This window comes from Gambusia affinis, linkage group LG13, assembly GCF_019740435.1.
Source record: "Gambusia affinis linkage group LG13, SWU_Gaff_1.0, whole genome shotgun sequence".
Taxonomy (NCBI): Eukaryota; Metazoa; Chordata; class Actinopteri; order Cyprinodontiformes; family Poeciliidae; genus Gambusia; species Gambusia affinis.
The window spans coordinates 3718087-3737147 of NC_057880.1; the positions used below are offsets into that span (position 1 = coordinate 3718087).

The window sequence follows — 19061 nt, forward strand, 5'->3', positions numbered from 1 at the left end:
ATTGAAAATGACTGCATGCATAACTATAGATATGTACTACGTCTATTATTGTCATTATGCATTAAAAAGAACAAAATCACTCTCCTAAGCATAAAGACCATCACCGAATAAAGACATATTTAGTTAAAGAATTTAATATTAAAAAGCATTTGTCATGTTATCTTCAAATATTGCAGACATCTTTTTTTTGTACAAAACAAACCAAAAACAATCTCATCAACTCTTGCCAATGGCACGATGGCTGTAGAACGCTGCATGGATCTAATGTACTGAAAAATAAACACTGATGGAAATATTAGTTAAAAAATAAAAAACAAGACAAAAAGTACTTTTGGTTACATTCTCCACAAATCACACCAGTAAAACTGAGCTTTCAAGTTTGTATGTCTCATAAAGAATAGAATCATAAATGAAGAACTAAAACTAACGTAAGACTTTAACCTAAAGATCCTAACGAAGAGCAGCTCAAAGAGGAAAAAATAGGACTGATTACACACATTGTCGCACAGATATCGATTTCACACATTCTCACAGTCAGACTGCATGCATGCAGCCATTTTCTCACAGTGTGGGTACATTCACATCATGTCATCATCTCCTCCTCCGCACATGTCGGCCAGCTTCTTGAAGCGAGGGCCATATTCTCGGATGGAATCGTAGTCTTGCTCTCCGTCGCTCGAGGAGCACAGAGACGAGAGTTGTTCTGCCTCAGAACTGCCTCCTTCCAAATCGAACACCAGCAGGGAGTCGTAGGGGGGAGCAGTGAGGTCTGTATCTGCCACCTTCAGGTTCTGAATTATGGCAGACAAAGGTTAACAAATCTGGTTGCTAAAACTAGATGTAACACAATGGGAAAACATTTGCTCTTATTTCTCAAGGGTTTCGCTCACATGGGCAATAAAATCCCCGAGCTCATCTGGGTTGGTGGGCCGAGGTTTGTACGAGGGGCCGGATCCAAGCGGAGCAGCCATGACGATCCTGGGCATGTCAGACTTGTTGGTCAGAGCAAAGTGGAGGACACTCTCACTATAACTCTGACAGAGAGAGGGAGAATTACCGTTAGGAACATATTGGGTTATTTTCCAATCCGCAATCATCCATTTGAATTGTTAGGAAGAAATATGCCAAGTCGAATGTTTTTCAATTATTACTATGTTGGAATCACAGTTTATTGTGGATTTTAAACAAATGTAACAACATATTATGTGGGAGCTGTATAGACATGTCACTGTTTACCTGCTGAATGCTCTCTCCACCTCCCTCTTCATTACAGATTATAAGCTCATCCCTGTCATCATCTTCACTTTTTTCATTTCCTTTCACTCTGTCTTTACTTCCTCTTGTCTTCTTTAAATACATGGTCAAGGCAATCACTAAAAACAGGAGCACAGATTGTAAATCATGTATTATTGGTTTCTTGTAATGTGTTAATTTTAAATGTTGTGATGTTGTGCGAAAACATCAGTCTTTGTCTAATGGCTCTGACTTGGTGATGGAGTTACTGAAATGAACTGACTTTTCAATAATACTGAAATTTATTGAATGGGTCAGTATCTTAACAACAAATAGAAATAATATCAGTTTTATCCAGTACTTGTGATTCTAATTTTCAGAACTGAATCATATTTTTCTGCTTGTTTGCTTTTTTGTTCAGCATCACTGAATTTGGTTGGTTATTTTCTGGTCCCAATGTGGGTTGTTACTTTTGTGTTTCATGATTAAAGAGAATATTTCTCTAGCCGTCCATAAACCAACATTTAAAACTCACCAGTTCCCACCAGCACCAATAAAAGAACTCCCCCAATGACCCAAGGACTGGACCCAGCAGCAGTCCTCGTGCCATCCTTGCAGATTGGTGGTCCAGTGCAGTCACACACTTTAGCTGCAACCGTGCTGACCTGTGACAGACCCTGGTTGTCTGAAACACTCATGGCCACCTTGTAGTTTCCTTTTTCAATATCAGGCTTTAATCTCACGATAATGCCTGTGCCTGTAAGCAAAAAAAAAAAAAAAAACAGAAATAATCTTCCCATCATTTGATTTTTCTCAAGTTCTCATCTTCACTTTAATGGATCCTGATGTTCTTAAAAAAACAAACAATGGCAGTCTGGATGAGGTTTTATAGGGGCACTAGGAAACAAATCAGCAATTTTAACTTCAATTACATTGTACATTAGCCCCTTTGCCAGTGAGACAAAGATTTTATATTGTAGGTTTGTAGGAAACTAAAGAGCAGTGGAAAGCAGAAACAGTGAGTCAGAAGGGACCCATCTGTTTTAGCTGAAAAAAACCCCTCTAATTAAAAACTCATTTAATTAACATATCTAACAAAACATGAAGTTAAGTGGATTGATCCAGATCCTCCTGATCAGCTGTGACTCATTAGGCAGCTCCAAGTCGACCATATTTTTCATCTGGCTGTCATTTATTTGACACTTTGTGTGATTTATTAACGCTCCATCAGAACCTCTGCATCCCCTAACAGTGTTTCCCAACCCTGGCCCTCAAGGCCCTGGATGTTGTAGATGATTTGTCGCTTTACTACGCCTGATTCAGCTGATTGCAGTTCAGCAAAAAACCTGTGAATTGAGATCATCCAGGCTGTAGCAAGGAAACACCTAAAACCTGCAGGGCGGTGAGCCTGGAGGACCGGGGATGGAGACACCGAACCTGACAAACCTTCAGTGGTTCACAGAACAGATCATCTCTGCAGGTGATGATCTGATCTGTACACTTTTCAATTTGTCTGGATCGTTTCCTGTTCTTAGGAACAAGTTTGCAACCCTTTTAGTGTGAAAGGTAAACATACCAGTGTCGTTCATCTCAACGGTCCACTTAGCCTTTGAAGAGTCCCGAATGTTGACACCGTATGGAAAAGTAAAACCTGTTCCATCTTTATCCGTTACACTCAGCACATAAGGAATTGGTTTCTTGTTACACATCTGTAGGGGGAAAAATGGATTTGGTGAATGTTACAGCACACATGAACGTAGGTGAGTCCCCATAGCAGTTTTTTCCAGGCTGAGTCCAAAGTACCACTGCTTCAGTTTAGGTACTTGTAGATTCAAAGAACCACTACAGAGTAGTTAATAAGTTTGTACTTATACATCACAAAAAATGTTTAAAAATTTAAACAAATCAAAACTACTGCATGGCATACAAAATAATAAGTAATAAAAATGATAAAATAAAGAACAAAATAAAATGTATTTTAGTGTCTGCCTTGTTTATCCTCAAACATCTTATAGTACGGACATTTTGACCCCCTCCTGCCTCCTAATTTGTCTTTTCTTCTTCTTCTTTTTTTTTCTTCAGCAAATAACTTGTTGGTGTGTTACCACCACAACCATCACCTGGTATCTAGTTTGTTCTAACCCAGCTCAAGAGGAAACACCCAGAACAAAAGTGGTATTGGTTCTGAGTAACTACTTGTTTTTAATCATACTAGTACATGACGTTGGTGTTGAGACAACATTACTTGTAAATAATTGATCATCTTTTAGTTTGAAAATTCAGCAGAGATTAGAAAAAATGAATTAAATAAAAATCCTCTTTAAGTGCTTTAAGGATAAACCAAGATTCCCATTTGATTTTATCTGCCTGAAAATATGCAGCAATTTGACGTGAATTTGACGTACCTCAAATTCACGCTCAACAATGGTGGGAGGGTTGTCATTGACATCGTCAAGCTTGATAATCAAAGTACCGGTTCCTGTAGCTGGGTTCTGATCTGGTGAGACGACAAACGTGGGTCAGGAAATCGTGAGCAATCACACGGATGGCTTCAACAATCTACTGAGACTCTTATGACAAGGTTAGGAAATCTAAAACTGCAATACTTGTGATTCTTCTAGAGAGAAGTCCCACAAAGCAGACGGCTTCCTACGGCTACAGAAGTGGAGGACCCTTAACTTCTGAGGTCTTACATTCGATTTCAGCTCACAGCCGACCATATAAATGAAGCTGTTCAATTAGGTTTGACTTCACATTTGATTCCAAAATGTCCTCTTATGTAGCTGCTGATGTACAAGTCAATTAACCCTCACACCTACCGTCATCATATGCACCAATCAGGGCTGTGTATTTCTCCTCTGTGACAAGTGGAGATTCTCTGTCCATTTGGGTTTTCACTGTGATTACTCCGGTTTCCTTGTCGACATTGAGCCAGCCACCTGGGTCCTTGATCACCTTATACCTGCACATGTAGGACGGTAAACAACAGATTGGCCCCAACGTCATAATGTGGAGCAAAGTAGCACATGTTGAAATGAGAGACAACGTGAGGAATTACCAATATGTAATTCAGATTCAACTGAATCTGATGGTTCTGCATTATGATTAATGTTACATGTAATTGGACAGAATATGACTCAATTTGTGAATTTGGAGTTGATGTTTGGTCGTATAATTAACATTTTCTCAACGTAATAAACATTGTAATAAGGTTTTCAAGATTAATGTTTGCTCAGTTGTTGCTGGGGAAAACAGATCTGATAAACCCTAAAATAAAAAGTGTAGCAGATTTCCTTTCAAACAGATGGAATGTAAAGTTTAAAGGTTTCTTACATGACTTTCTGTTTGCGTCCAGTGTCTGGATCAGAAGCTGTGTACTGCGCCACAATGCTGTTCTTAGCAAGATCCTCACGTTTGGAAACCTGCTTCTCTTCTGAATCAAAGATGGGAGGTTCATTGACATCCACCACGGTCACCACCACTGTAGCAGTGGAAGTGACCAGTGGGACAGCAAAAGGAGCCTCATTCTCCACTGTGACCAGTAGAGTGTGTTTACTGGCTCTCTCAAAGTCCAGACCCTGGTTTAGTGGAAGAAGGATCATCATTGATCAACTGATCAGACATTAGCACTAAAGCTTTGACACAGACATAGTACAATGTGTAGCAGAACTACAACACACTGTATAAATGTAGCAATGAGTTACCCCATATAAAATACAATAAAGGCTCCTATACTTCATCCAAAGTGGTAAAATCGGCTCTCATTGATGTTGAAGTGCGACGACAATGTCCTTTTGTTTTCAGAGAGCCGTCTGCATGCCGAACACCAGGCCCTGGTTGAATTATTTCGACAAAGCTCTGTGCAAAGTGTTGTCTGATTGGTCAGAAGTCTGTTGCTGTATTTTATACCAAAAAATACTCAGGCGGCAGTATTGATAATTGTATCTCCAACTAGTTGGCTCCCACTATACAGTGTTTGTTTCTGCAGGAAACAGGGTAATGAGAGAGGGGGAAGACATGCGGCAAATGTCGCCAGGCTGGCAATCGAACCTGTGACCACCGCAATGAGGACTAAGGCCTCAATACGTGGGTAGTGCTTTGCCTTTATGCCACCACAGCACCCCAAACATTAACACTTTTGAGCAATGTTTACCCAACGCGATAAGCAAATATGTACAATTATAGGATTCTTCACTAAATATCTACTATAACAAAAAGACAGTTTAATGTCTAAAAACTGCTGTTCGGCTTTGGATGAAGTATGTGGGAGACTTTAGATTCTTCCTCCTACCTTAGCAGTGGTGATGATTCCTTCTTGTTTGTTTGTTCCTGTTACCACAGTAAACAGATTTCCTGGATCTCCATCAATGATTTTGAACTTTGCATTCCAGGCCATGGTATGAGGCTCATCATTGTCCGTCACCGACATCTTAACAATTAGAGCGTCTACTTTGTTCTCTTCAACTGTAGCGTTATACTGAGAAGAGACAGAAGACATTTTTAAGGTTGCTCACCACAACAAATTCAAAATTATCTTCACACATATATACATAGTTATCTACACAACTTGTCCTTTAACCCTTGGGGATTCTTGGCTGACCAAAATGGGAAATCCTGCTTTACTGCTTTTTTTTATTCTCAACATCTCAGTTGGACTAAAGGTTAATTCTATGAAACTTGGCCAAGACTTTTTAAAAAATAATTGTCCCTTTGATTATAAAGAATGCAGAACAAAAGTTGAGCACTTTGTGTATACTTAAAACCTTCTGTCCCATTTTGGTCCCATTGACTGCTATTATGAAGCCTAGGCGTAAATTCAAGCTGGAAGACTCTTAGCCCCAGCTGCATCATCCAACCGGCATTTCCTGCTAATCACCGCTGATCACCTGACGCCGATCCAAATCAAGACACGCCCAATCCCCGACCGAGTCCCAGCTGAAAAGGACCTCATTCACGGCGGCTCTCGCTTTCCAGCAGAGCTCAACCCACCTCCAACCCCCTCACCTCCATGGCCCGGCCATCTGGCCGCATCCCTCATCGCCTCCACCACCAGTGTCGGGTCCTGGGGGGATGACGACCCGGTCAGCGTCCGGGATGTCTATCCGAGCCCATCGCAAAGCTTGCGATATTAGATGTCCCCAGCCGGGGCCCGAGCGCCAAAGTATAATTCGTGCTGTCAATAAATCTTCTAATTGTTTCCCTTTCTCTGTCTGAGTCTCTCCAGATTGAAATAACCACATGTTATCAGTGGACAGTTATCGTAGCATTTTAAAAGAACTTTTCAATGAAAACCCAACTAATCCAAGATTCTGCCTTCAAAACACAAGAAAAATTTGTGATGACCTCCCTGATATTATCACAGGCCTCGCTCATTTATTTTATTAACTTTCAAATGGGAAAATGGTTCTATAACTTTCCAAAATGCAGAGCAATAAAGATATTGAAATAATCCTGGTGAGATGGCAATGATGTAAAGGACATGATTTTAATTACTCTTGAATTACTACAAAATGAAGCTGTATTTTGGACAAAACAGAAAATATTTTAAAAATATGAAAAAAATTATATCTGTAAGGTGGTTCTCTATTTAAAAAAGTTCAAGTTTGAAGTGCAACTAATTTACAAGTAGAGACTTTCATACAAAGCCATCCATTAACAAATGAACATAAAGGTGTGAGAATTATTATATTTGTTTTCTTTCTTACATTAGTAGTTTTATATTACTAGTTGTTTTTATATTTTAAAGTTTACTGTTCTCACCCCAGAGAGGAAGAACTTGTTAAGCTGTGTGTAAAACACAACTGACCTTTCCTTGAACTCAAGCACATTATTGCAGGTGTTTCTTCAGGAGGACTTCCTGAGATCCTCCTTAGTTGCCTTTAATTGTCTGTGTGTAGAATTTAGTTTCTGTTTTCCCTTCCTTGTTATCAGGGTAGCCCCCCTACTTTGTTAAGATCTCTCTCCCACATTCCATTCACTATCTTTCCCTGCTAATGAAAAGACAAGTTCTGCAGCATAATGGCAGAACACAAGGAGGTCGGTTTGTAGGAGCTGATCCTCTGTGCCTTCTCAATTCTTGCAAGAATTTGGTTGAAAACTAAGTAACATTGTCTGTAGTTCTTTTTATATAGGTTGAGAAAATACCTATCACCAGGTTTTAATAAAAAAAAGTCATTTGTTGTACTTACTTTGGACTGTGTAAAGACTGGAGCGTGATCGTTGCGGTCTGTCACTTTGATAATCACTTTGGTAAATCCAGTCAAACCTTCTCCCTTCATGTCAGCTGCCTGTACTTCCAGTTCATACGTTGGGACTTTCTGTTGATTGAAATGATGACTTTAATTAAACAAGACACTTTTAGTTCATCGTCACTGAACTGTAGAAAATCAGCTTTCTAAAATATTCAACACTATCTCAGTCCTCAGTTATCACTTGCAGAGTTTAGATGCCTTTAAGAAAATCTTAGTTTAGAGAGTATTTAGGTTCCAACAAACAGCACAGAGCTCATTCTGAGAAACAACATATCTTAAAAAAAGATTTAATGACATCATGCTAATTCATAAATTAGATCTGCAACAGGTATGTGTGTTTGTAGAGAGGAAAAAAGTTCATTTCAGTGTCTTTCAGTTGTGACAGATTGGCTGGTCTGGATAGTTCACATCTGTCCTCATACATGGAGTTTCACAAATCTATTTCATTTATCTGAGAATGAAGGTATGCAGAATACCATCGATGAACAATAAAAAAGGTCAATTTCAGCTATGACATTAAGAAGATGGGGACAGTTTAGTGCAAACATTAAATGGATACATCTTGTATTGTTTCAACCATAAATCCTATGGGTGTAATGCAGCGTTTCACAGTTATATTCCTTATTAAGATAAGAAATTTGACAATAACTTCTGCTTTTGAAACTCTACATCATTTTCCCAAATCTCTGCGCTTCATAAGAAAAATACACATTAGCTTAATTCTGATTTTAGTCAGATGAGCCAAAACTGTCAGTATTCTCACCTCTCGGTCCAGTCCAGGCTCGTTGACTCTGATGACTCCAGTTGTTGGATTGATGGTAAATATGTTGGGACTGGGCTCCTCTGGCTTCTGACTCATTATACGGTACCTGATATCAGAGTTGTCAGTATTTGGCTGATCAGCATCTGTGGCCACAACCTGAACCACGTCAAAATCTAATCAAGATGAAACAATGAACAACAGTGAGAGCAGCAGCTATTAAGATTTAACAGTGAAGGTAAGCTGAACTAAGAAACTTACCAACAATTTGGCATCAATATAACAAAGTGTTCATTTATTTATTTTAGATCAGGAAAGGATGATTTTAAAACAATTAGCATTGTAATTATTATTTTTATAAGGTTTTATTGGCTCTAGTGGCCTTTACTTGATAGTGAATTGACAGGAAAGTGGGTAATGAGAAAATGGGGAAGACATGCGGCAAAGGTCGCCAGGTCGGGAATTGAACCTGCAACAACTAAGTTGAGAACTAATGTCTCCATATGTGGGTTGTGCTAAACCCCTGCACAACACAACCCATTGTAACTACTTTTAAAAGCAGACACTTTGATTTCCAATTTGAGTGTCATCCTGATGACCACGCTGTGAACCGGCTTCCGAGAAAACCAAAGAATCTGAAAACTTAACCCATTAAATGACAAAAGCAGCAGATGAAACCACCAATACTGCAGTGGAGAACATGCTAATCATGTACTTGACACTTCAACAGAAAGAGGAGTCTGAAACTGTGTTCATTAGCAATTATGCAATTTTGTCTGGCACTGCTGAATGCATCACAGAAAAAATAAAAGGTATGCTGTCGAGTCATGAGGTGACCATGGCTCATGTTGGTGGACTTGGAAGTGACGGAGCAAACGTGATGATGGGTTGTCAGGCCAGAGCTGCACGGCTTTCACGCCAGAATGACAGTCCCTTTCTTGTAAACATTCACTGCTGTGTGCACAGGACTGTAAACACAGCAGGATTGTTACTCGTGATGCCTCCACAGCTGTGCGTCAAGTTAGTGCATATGTCACCACTGCTAATAACACACATGCATGGACACGCCCCCACTCACCCACACACGTTTGCACAGCTATCTTTGTGGGGACTTTCCATTGACTTCCATTCATTTCTACAGCCTAAAACCTTACCCTTACCTTTACCCTAACCCTAACCATTACAAACCCAACCCTATCCCTAACCAAAACTCAATTCACACCTTAGTCCTAAATCTGACCCCTGACCCAAAAACAAAGTTTTCCCTTGTGGGGACCAGGCTTCAGCCCCCACAAAGAGCAGGGTCCCCACAAGGAAAATGGGAGTGGGGGGGAGGGGGATGGTCCCCACAAGGTATTAGAAACAAATGCACACACACACACACACACACACACACACACGTACATATATATATATGAAACAGACAGCTAGACGGACAGCTCAACTTTTTTCAGCTGTCCACCAAAACAACTAATAGCGAAAAAGTGTAGCTCAATCTCTGGTTAAGACCCAAGTAAAAGTACAAAATTGTGCAAAAAGTCATTTTTGCATAATAGGTCCCTGTGCACGCACCAATTATATATAGTTTTAAAATTGGATCACGCCAAAAGTTCAAAGCATAACAACAATTTTGTTTGTATAAAGTGGGACATTTTCTTTTTGCATGTTCAGTCTCTGAATCCTGGGACTTTACCTTTTTCTGAGGCCTCTGGAACTTCTCCCTTATAGGTAGATTGATTGAAAACAGGTTTGTTGTCATTCTGGTCAATTATATTGATTATAATATCCGTAGGCTCCTCTGCATTTGTGCCACCCTCTGTCCTGGCAAGAGCTTGAAGCTGTAAAGATTACAATTTCAACATATTAAAACAATATGGTCGCTTTAGTTTTTGTTGCATATAAGGTATATTTTATTTTTCCATTTTATAAACTTTTTTCAATATATTTAATCAGAGATGAAAAACAATTTGAGTATTTTTGTAAACTTGAGAATTGTTCAAGAAAATTAATCTTAATCAGTCTTAACAAGAATCCAGAGAACACTCTACTGGTTTATAAATGATGAATTACTTATTCTTATTAGTTTATATATTTCACTCAACCAGGAACAGAAATCAAACCTATTAAAACAAAAAAATCCAGAGGATACTTCAATCAACCCTGAGCAAACTGGGAATGAGAACAGATTTAGAATCCAGATCAGTGGTTCCCAAAGTGTGGGGCGCCCCCTAGAGGCGCGCCGTGCCATTGTAATGGCACGGGAAGCGGTAGGGATGAATGAAAGCAGAACAACACTTACACAAAAGTTTTTCACTGTAAAGATTGTTTGTATTTTTGTTGCAACCTGACGTGTGAAATAAACGCCAGTGGAGTTTGAAAACAAAATATGTGTTTAGGTTAATGTCAGTTGATTTTTTCTCTTTCTTGGGGATTTTATTGTAATCCATAGGGGGGCCCAGAAAATCTTTGGCAACCACTGCCTTAGATCGACATTTAGCACCATCTACTTTATAGAATGAAACATATTCTATAAAGTAATTTAGTTTTATGCCTCACTAATCTTACCAAACATGGAAAACCAACATCTAATTTATACTTTTTTTTTCTTTGTGGTCTTTCCTTTATTCTTTTGTTTGTATTTCCTTCTAATTCATGTAAAGCACTTTGAACTGTCTTATTGCTGAAAATGAGCTGTATAAATAAAATTACCATTCCTTACCTTAACTAGCATCTTTAACAAACAGCAAATAGAAAAGTGTCAGGGTTAAAGCTACAACACAAAACACTGACCATGTACATGTCCTGTTTCTCTCTGTCCAGTTCCTGTGTGACATACAGATGACCAGTGTCTCTATCCATGGTGAAAAAACCTATAGGAGGCTGATCAGCTCCAGGACCAGTGATGCTGTAAATGATCTTCTTCATTTTATCTTCATCAGAGCGAATCTGGACAACAGAGAGCCAGGTTATATCGAGACATATTTAAACAAAGCACAAAACATAGTGGAGGAATACATCTTAAAATACAAGGTGTATTTATAATAGCAAATAAAATTACACTAAATGTTATTTTTCCATTTTTATTAATTCATACACAAATACATACAAGCACAACCCTATACATTTAAATTTCTCTCACCCGAGTAAGAGAATGGGGATAAGGTCCTCTGAAATTCTCAGGAAAACCAATGGGAGGGATAGACCAGGCTCTCTTCCTCCTCTTCAGTCCTGGATTAGGTTTTGGGAAATACAGAATGGGAACCTGTGGAAACAAATATATTTTAATCAGTAAACTGTTGAAACTAAATGGCTTCCAGAAAGACAAATGCATCCCGACTTGAAATTTAACACAAAGTTGCCGTCTGACATGAAGCTCTTAATATAAATTTTCTCTGGGCCAGAAGTTCAAATTAACTAGTCACAAAAAGACATGTGGGACATGAACAGTACAAGAAAAGCATGGAAGCAGAAAATGTTAAATACAGCCACAAAGTGTCAGTGTTTCACAGAAAAACATCTCTGCTTTCAAAAGCATTTGTTCAACACAACACAGCTCCTTGGTAGTGTGAGGGTTACATAAGTACAGAGCCCACAAAGAGTATTCACCTCCTTGGATGTTTTATATTTAGGCCTGATCAGTGAAGCGCTGTGTCAGCCTATTGTAATCTCTGTTTTTATTATAGTTCAGTTTAAACAATTTGGCTTTTTGGAGGCCTAAACATCTGAAAATTCACCAGACTTGGTGGACTTAGCATCCCTGTATGTAATGTCCACATTTTAACAAAATTTGTAATAGAAACGGCTTAACTGCACCACTCGGCAATTTTCAAAACACCCTGCACATTGATATTTATTGTGGAGGCATACAATCTGGTCCACTTCTAGAACTCCCCAAGATCTACAGAAAGGTCTCTTGCAGCCATGCACATCAAACAGAACGTTGACCATTTTGGATTGAAGTTCCAATTTTGACCTCATTTCGCCTCGTTTACAGCCCCTGCATTTGATCAAACTTCTCCTAGGGATTTCAATCGATCGGTTTCAGAGTCTTGAGGCATTGAAGATCAGAAATTTGTGACATCCCAATAAAATAAAGCATTCTGTTCACTTAGTCGAGCGGCCGCACTAAGGTCAGAGAAACTCGTCCCATAAACTGGACCAACCAAAACAGTTTCTGTGACTCTTATTAAAAACTCAAGAGACACAAAATGGAAGAGCTACTAAAGTCACATTAGCAGCATTTAATGAAATCTCCCGTTTGGTGCACATCTCTGCGCAGTGCAGTGGATTTAACTGATTATGCAGGACCGGTCTGAGGCTGCATGAGGCCTTGAGCAAAATTTGACTTGGGGGCCCCTCTTGCTGCTAAAAACACCAGCACCTCTAATACGTCTGTGTTAGATTTAGTGAAATCTGGGATGAGGGGAGTAGTTTCATTGGCTAACCTAAAAAGCAATAAGTTATAACTGCAGTGTACTAATTTGTATTTCTGAACAAACAGAGCTCAAACTCAAAGATTAAACTCACAACATCAGATTGTTGCTATGGTAACAAAACAGTTTAAGTATGAATATTGTTCTTTGAACCTTTACAAAGTGAACTTGCCAGCTCCTTAAAATCTTACATTTAATTGTTAAACAATGTAAAATATTTTAAATTATGCATACTGATACCATTAAATCAAACTTAGCAACATTGATAAGCTCAATAAACAAATGTTACATTTTATACATCTGTAATTGGAATTAAAATATTAGGATTTATGGGGCCCGTGAAGCCCTGGGGGCATTATGGAGCTGCTGACTTAGCCTGTGTGGATCACTCTCTGTCAGACTTTAACATCTGGATTCTGCAAATTTACTCCATTCTTCCTTTGAAACTGTTCAAGCTCTGTCAGGTTGGTGGGGATCAGCTTTGAACAGCCCTTTTGAAGTACAACCAAAACTTCTCTGTTTGACTGAGGTCAGGTCTTTGACTGGGCCACTCAAGAACACCCACCTAGTTGTCTTCAAACCTGTGTAAGTTTAGCTGAATGCTTAGGGCCATTATTTTTGCTTTAATGGCCCTAAGCATTCAGCTAAACTGAATGCTTAGCAAATTGCCCTCCAGGATTGCCCTCCAGCAAATTGCCCTCCAGGATTTCTCTGTATTTTATTAAAGGGGAGTTTTTTCCTCTCCACTGTCACTACATGGAGAGGAGTTGCTGTAAAGTCAACGACAGAATGCAGCTGATTGTCTGCTGTCACTACGTGTTTGTCCATGTAGTGACAGCAGACAATCAATAATATATATTTGATAATGTATGTAGAAATCCTTTTTATATGGACAAGAAAAATAAACAATAAATTCTCTTGCAATGTATTTTGGTGACCTACTGGTGGCCATGGTAGGTCACAATATACCAGTAACATGAGCTGCAGTGCAATGTGGACCCAAAGCTCCAAAGCTCTGGTTGGTGGAAGATGAGTTAACAAAACAATGTCAAAAAAGGATTTATCCTTCAGAGAGAGAGAAAAGAAAGAGGAAGAATAGAAAAAGAAGCCTTGGTAATGTGCCTTGGTAATGTAATGTTTATCAGAAAGACTTGTGGAGCTGCTAATAGAAACAGCTTGACAGCAACATGAACAGTCCAGTTCAAAGGCCAAACATTTAGCTAGCATCTTTGTATTTGTGTGAAACTGAGCTTTAACTTTAAATGAGCTGATTCTAATGGTTGGCCCTAAATATTTCAGAGCTTTTTGGCTTCAAAACGATGTGTTTAATAATGTTTGATAACAATAATTAAAACGTATAAATATTTGACATCAGACTAAACGGCTACTTCATTAATATATCAATGAGCTACTCTAAGGTTTAGTTGGCAGAATATTAATTTGCTGCTGATCAAGATAATTTATGTGGCTAAAACAAACATTATTTTCACATCAACTTCGACGTTATGTGAAACTTCTATTAAAATTATTTTGAACCTACATTATTTTTTTAGGAAAAAATGCTGCATGACGATAATTGGTATGTTCAGACTTAGCTGAGATAAAATGATGGATGAAGAATCATTAGTTTATGTTCAAGCTTTGAGCTTTGAACTACGAACATGAATTGTTTCATTTTAATTTGAGGGAGCTGAACTACAGTAAGAATCTCTAAACCTACCTTTGTGTTATTAGTGGAACTCATTTCAGTGTGATCGAGCGGCTCGTTGTCCCTGTGGTGAATCCGTCGGTACAAAACCATGACAGGAAGAGTCAGCTGCTGACCTCGTGCAGTCAGGGAGTGGATGGAGAAGCGTTGGTTTCCCTCATGAAGAATGACTCGTCTCTTTACCTGGATTAGGCCAAGAACCAGATTAGTACAATTTTTCTACCAGTCTGGGTTCCCAAACTAACTCTATGGAAACAATTCAAAATATTTCAATATGAAGCACTGCTTTCACACCTTACATTAGCCCCTCAGTGTTAGTAAAGGAACCAGAGCACGCTGTCGTTCTACTTAGGGCAGAAGTATGGGACTGATTAGACCAACTAAAGTCTCTTGGGACTCTTGAGATGGAGTGATGGAGGTAGGATCAAAATTCTTCATACTTAAGGCAGAGATAGATGTGAGGATATGATATTGAGTAAAGCTGCAGTATGTAACTTTTATAAAAATATCCATCCATCCATCATCTTTACACACTTATCCCTACTGGGGTCGCCAGTCCATCTTATAAAAAGTATTTTTTTTTTACATTAAACTGTCACCAATAATAACTGTCAGTTATTTCAAGGCTCCTAGATGATTGGCCTGTTTGTACTCACCATTAACATCCCATCTGTCCGGACCAGAAAACGGTCGTCATCAGAGCTGAAAAGGAATCTTGTGTGGCTTGTGCAGTCAGTGAAGCCAACTGGAAATCAACAAAATAACAAAATGTTAAACATGTACATTAGAAACTGCTACTGGAAGTTATGTCTGTTAGGAAATTATGTCAAATAAATGATAAAAACATCATAATGTTAATTGATAAAGGGATTAAAATACACATTGATGGTAAGTTCATGTTGGTATTTGTCACATAAGCAGGTTTCTGAAAACCTTCCAGCAAATAAATTCATGCTGAGTTCATGCTCCAATATTCCCATGACGTGAATGGGAAAAAGACAAAATTGCAGAAAGGAATGTGAAAATCTGATGGTGGTTGTAACAAAAAGTTAAATAAAGCAATGAAAACAAAAATACCCGAATGAGAAACAGGTAAAGCAGAACACAGGTGTGACCATTAAAGAGAATCCGACAAGGAAGTAGAACAGTATCTATGCAGAGTGAGTGGTTTCTGCAGCTCCTCAGCTTATCACAACTTTATACCTGATAAAGTCGTGACACAAAGTTTTACCTGATACTACAACTTTATAAAGTCCTGATCGTCTAAAGTATCATATGTAGGGATGAAACGATTCCTCGAATGATTCGAGTACTTTCATTATCAAAATTCCCTGATACTACTGCCAGATCGATAGCCTTCAACTTAAAAGCTACATCATATGAACTTCCTCGTGTTGTTTCCATGGTGAAGAGGTATGAGTTTGAAGACATTTCTCCATGTGCCTGCTGCTAGCATGTGCTTGCTCTACATGAAAATCGGCACGTTCTTTGATTTCCAATTTTGACTTTTCACTTCCTGCTAAAGAGCTCCTGGTGGTTGAAGAAAAATCCACAGAAAAGCTGCACCGGGCTGTAAGCCTCATGGTTCAAAGCGAGGGGGAAAAGTAGCGGCTTATAGTCCGGAATATACGGACTATAAGCCGTATATAGTCCGGCTTATAGTCCGTATAGATCAGGTTTATAGCCCATAAACCTGATCTATATATACTCACTCTGAGACGAGCTAAGGAGATAAAGTACAAAGAGATTCCAGAAGAAATAAACTAAGGGATGAACTAAGACCAACGTAAATAATAAGAAAATGTACGAAACCAGAAACAGATGAAATGTAAAAGTTCTAATGGACCATAAAGTTTTACTTGATCTTGTTTAAAAAGGAACACATTTTAAAGTGGGGAAAAAATACAATTAATGTTTTTAAACTGATGCTTTCTTTTTAAAACTTGTTGAGCTAGTATGACTGAAGTGAAGTACAGATCACAGAAACTCAACATCTGAAATTATGATGATGCACGTAAAAACGTACTGATGAGTCTGAGACAACAATGTGCCAGAACAGGAATGATCAAAGTATTTCCAACTACAGTAACTCTGGAAGAATGTGAAAAGCTCACGCTTCTTCCACACCAACCAGAAAGACAACAACCTCTCTGCTTTATCATTTGAACGCATAACAATTTCATTTTGAAAAAATTGCAAAATGCTATCTATCATAAATGTGCATGTCTTTTCATTTTGGAGAAAAAGTGAAAGCAAACAAATAAATGGCCAAGTGATAATTCAAGAAACAGCTGTCTAGTATTTGTTAGTACACATATACAGTTTCTATGTACATTCTCAGGTGCCTGTTGCTTGGGGCTATGGCAGCTAACATCCTCAACCCTTAAAAGCAAAACCTGAAAAACAAGTTTGGGAACATGTTTGACACTGATGGCGGAAGCTTTGAAGCATGAGTACAAAATGAAACCTGAGACCGTGAGATCTATGGCTTTCCTAATGATTGCCTGCTCATAATTCAGGCTAATTCAGATAAAAGGTCATATTAAATAATGAGCTTTTATACCATTTTGAGAATGTATAAAATGGTATAAATTGATTATACTTTAAGTATTGATGAATTGTTAAGATAAATGTCTGATTTTTTTTTTTTTACCACTACAACTGTATTGTACTTTAAAATGCAGTTTGTGCTTGTCATTGTGACAAACCCTAAAAAAGAGCTTTACTGCTTTGTTTTTTGCATGCTTTCCATGACTTGATGAAATGCTCTCACCTTTGCCCAGTATTGTGCCATGTCTCAGGTGCTTTTGGGTCACATTCAATATCAACAACTTGGACTGAAAACCAGGCACACATGATGACTCCTCTGCAGTCGCGACTGTGGAGACCTGAATGAGAAGAACGAAACACAACAGAACATCAAGCTGTTTGTGGCTGCGGAACCTTATTAATTGAAACCTTTTCTTTATGTGAGTAAATTATCTCATAACTAAGTTAACTTTTAAAAAATAAAACAAGTTCCTTTCATTTGAGAAACATTGTATAACCCTTCTATCATGATTATACAGTTGAAAAGATTTTATTAACGGATGTTTTATTATTATTAATGTAGTGAGTTTACTGTGGATCTACCATGAACTTCAATAGAAGCAGCTGGTTCACAGCAAACCATGTGTGATAAATTTGTAGTATGTTGTTTTAAATTAAATTACGACAAAAAGATGTTTTTACAACATAAATTACTATTTGATGCAAGAAGGACGTAAAGAGAAAAAATATTAAAACATACTTAAAAAAAACAACCATTCTGACAAGGTGAGTAAAACAGGGGAAAAAATGGCTTAAAAAGATTTACATTTTATTAAACAAATATTTGACACAACGGATATTATTGGGGATGAGAAGAGGAAGTCGTACCTGAAATAAAGTGATCACAACGCTCCAAATGATGAGCCAGTTGGTTCCCATTTGTGTGGAAAACCTTCTGTCAAAACTCTTCACCAATAAAAAAAAGAAGAAAGAAAAATAAATTTGTAGATCTTATCTGTAAACTTGATTTGTAGAGCCTCTCTCTGGAAATGTTTTCTGAAGAATCATCAGTGTGTGTATGAGCAGCTGTGGGTGGTTTCAGTGTTTATCATGTTACAGATGAACTTGTTCCGGATTCTTTTTATGGTCACGGAAACAGAGGACAGTGGCAGGTACCACAAGGTTTGAAGGTATTTAATGCATTAGGAAGGAAACAACTATTGCACACCTACCCACAGGTAAGTACACACACCCCTGAACATTCACTGCATACCTACACAAACACACAAGCACGCACGCACACACACAAGAGAGAGCTGTGTAGAACCCTTATTTGAATATTTTCTGGCCACAGTTTTATTTTCACTTTGCAATCTACCGTCAGAATGACGATTCAAATCAGCGGCTTATATATACAACAAATAATCTTAAAGCTCTCACATGTAGCAACCTGGCAAAACAGGAAGAGCAGGGACTCTGGGTGGCTCTGTTAGTGGAGAGCCTGCACCATGTGTGGAGTGATTCTCCCTCACTGTGGTTCTACTGGGATTCATTCCCAGTCATTTTCAAATGAGCAAAAGCTCATAAAAATACGGCATATTAACTCGCAACACTCACAGCCTGCATGCAGTGTAACATGAAGTTGGCTGAGAGAATTTACATCTGAAACTGGATTGTGTAAAAACAGCTTCCATGTTTTTGTTAAAGAACTGAGAAAAAAGATCATATTCAGAGAGATTTTACACTGAACAAACCTTCTAGATTTAGTGTGAAGGACAAATCATGTTTTTGAAGCAGAACCGTCACTAAACTGTCAACATTTCATGTTTTGAGTTTACAGCAAGTTCCACTAAAAGGATAGGTTAATTAATTAATTTATTTTTGTCTTTTTAACAAAATAGTAAAGGATTATTAAGGCACCTATGGCATACTAGTAAACATAAAGTTTCATGTATGTAAACACTGAAAGTGTTTGATTGAAATGTTATATAATGGAGTCTAATTATTAGAAACTATTTACAAAGTACTTACAAATATTATTGAAATGTAGTTATAAAAATATACACATAACCTATTTGAAAATACAACTTCAGAAAAGTATTGAAGTTGTTTTGGTAATATACACCATATATATATATATATATATA

At 38.1% G+C, this 19061-nt stretch overlaps 1 protein-coding gene across 2 annotated transcripts; it reads right to left on the reverse strand.

Annotated features, from left to right (window-relative positions):
• Nucleotides 1–118: 118 nt before the first annotated feature.
• Nucleotides 119–18896, reverse strand: LOC122842043 (B-cadherin-like). 2 transcript variants are annotated; one of them, XM_044135541.1, is made up of 18 exons: nt 17803–18896; nt 17159–17273; nt 15042–15130; nt 14398–14568; nt 11384–11506; nt 11035–11190; nt 9938–10082; nt 8248–8420; nt 7422–7550; nt 5525–5710; nt 4567–4811; nt 4053–4195; nt 3639–3730; nt 2810–2942; nt 1769–1990; nt 1237–1373; nt 891–1034; nt 119–791 (listed from the first exon to the last, which is right to left on the reverse strand). In XM_044135541.1, the coding sequence occupies exons 1-18, from the start codon at nt 17851–17853 to the stop codon at nt 579–581; spliced, it is 2667 nt and encodes an 888-aa protein (XP_043991476.1). In that variant the 5' UTR covers nt 17854–18896; the 3' UTR covers nt 119–578. The 2 variants fall into 2 exon arrangements, with proteins under 2 accessions (XP_043991476.1, XP_043991477.1); XM_044135542.1 differs by lacking the exons at nt 17159–17273; nt 17803–18896 and adding an exon at nt 15617–15682.
• Nucleotides 18897–19061: the final 165 nt, after the last annotated feature.

Excerpts from the sequence above, each read along its gene's own strand:
- LOC122842043 (XM_044135541.1), bottom strand. The coding sequence starts at position 17,853 with ATGGGAACCAACTGGCTCATCATTTGGAGCGTTGTGATCACTTTATTT. Across the intron at positions 14,569-15,041 it reads GGACAGATGGGATGTTAATG|GTAAAGAGACGAGTCATTCT; the intron begins GTGAGTACAAAC and ends GGCCTAATCCAG. Across the intron at positions 1,374-1,768 it reads ATTGGTGCTGGTGGGAACTG|TGATTGCCTTGACCATGTAT; the intron begins GTGAGTTTTAAA and ends TCCTGTTTTTAG.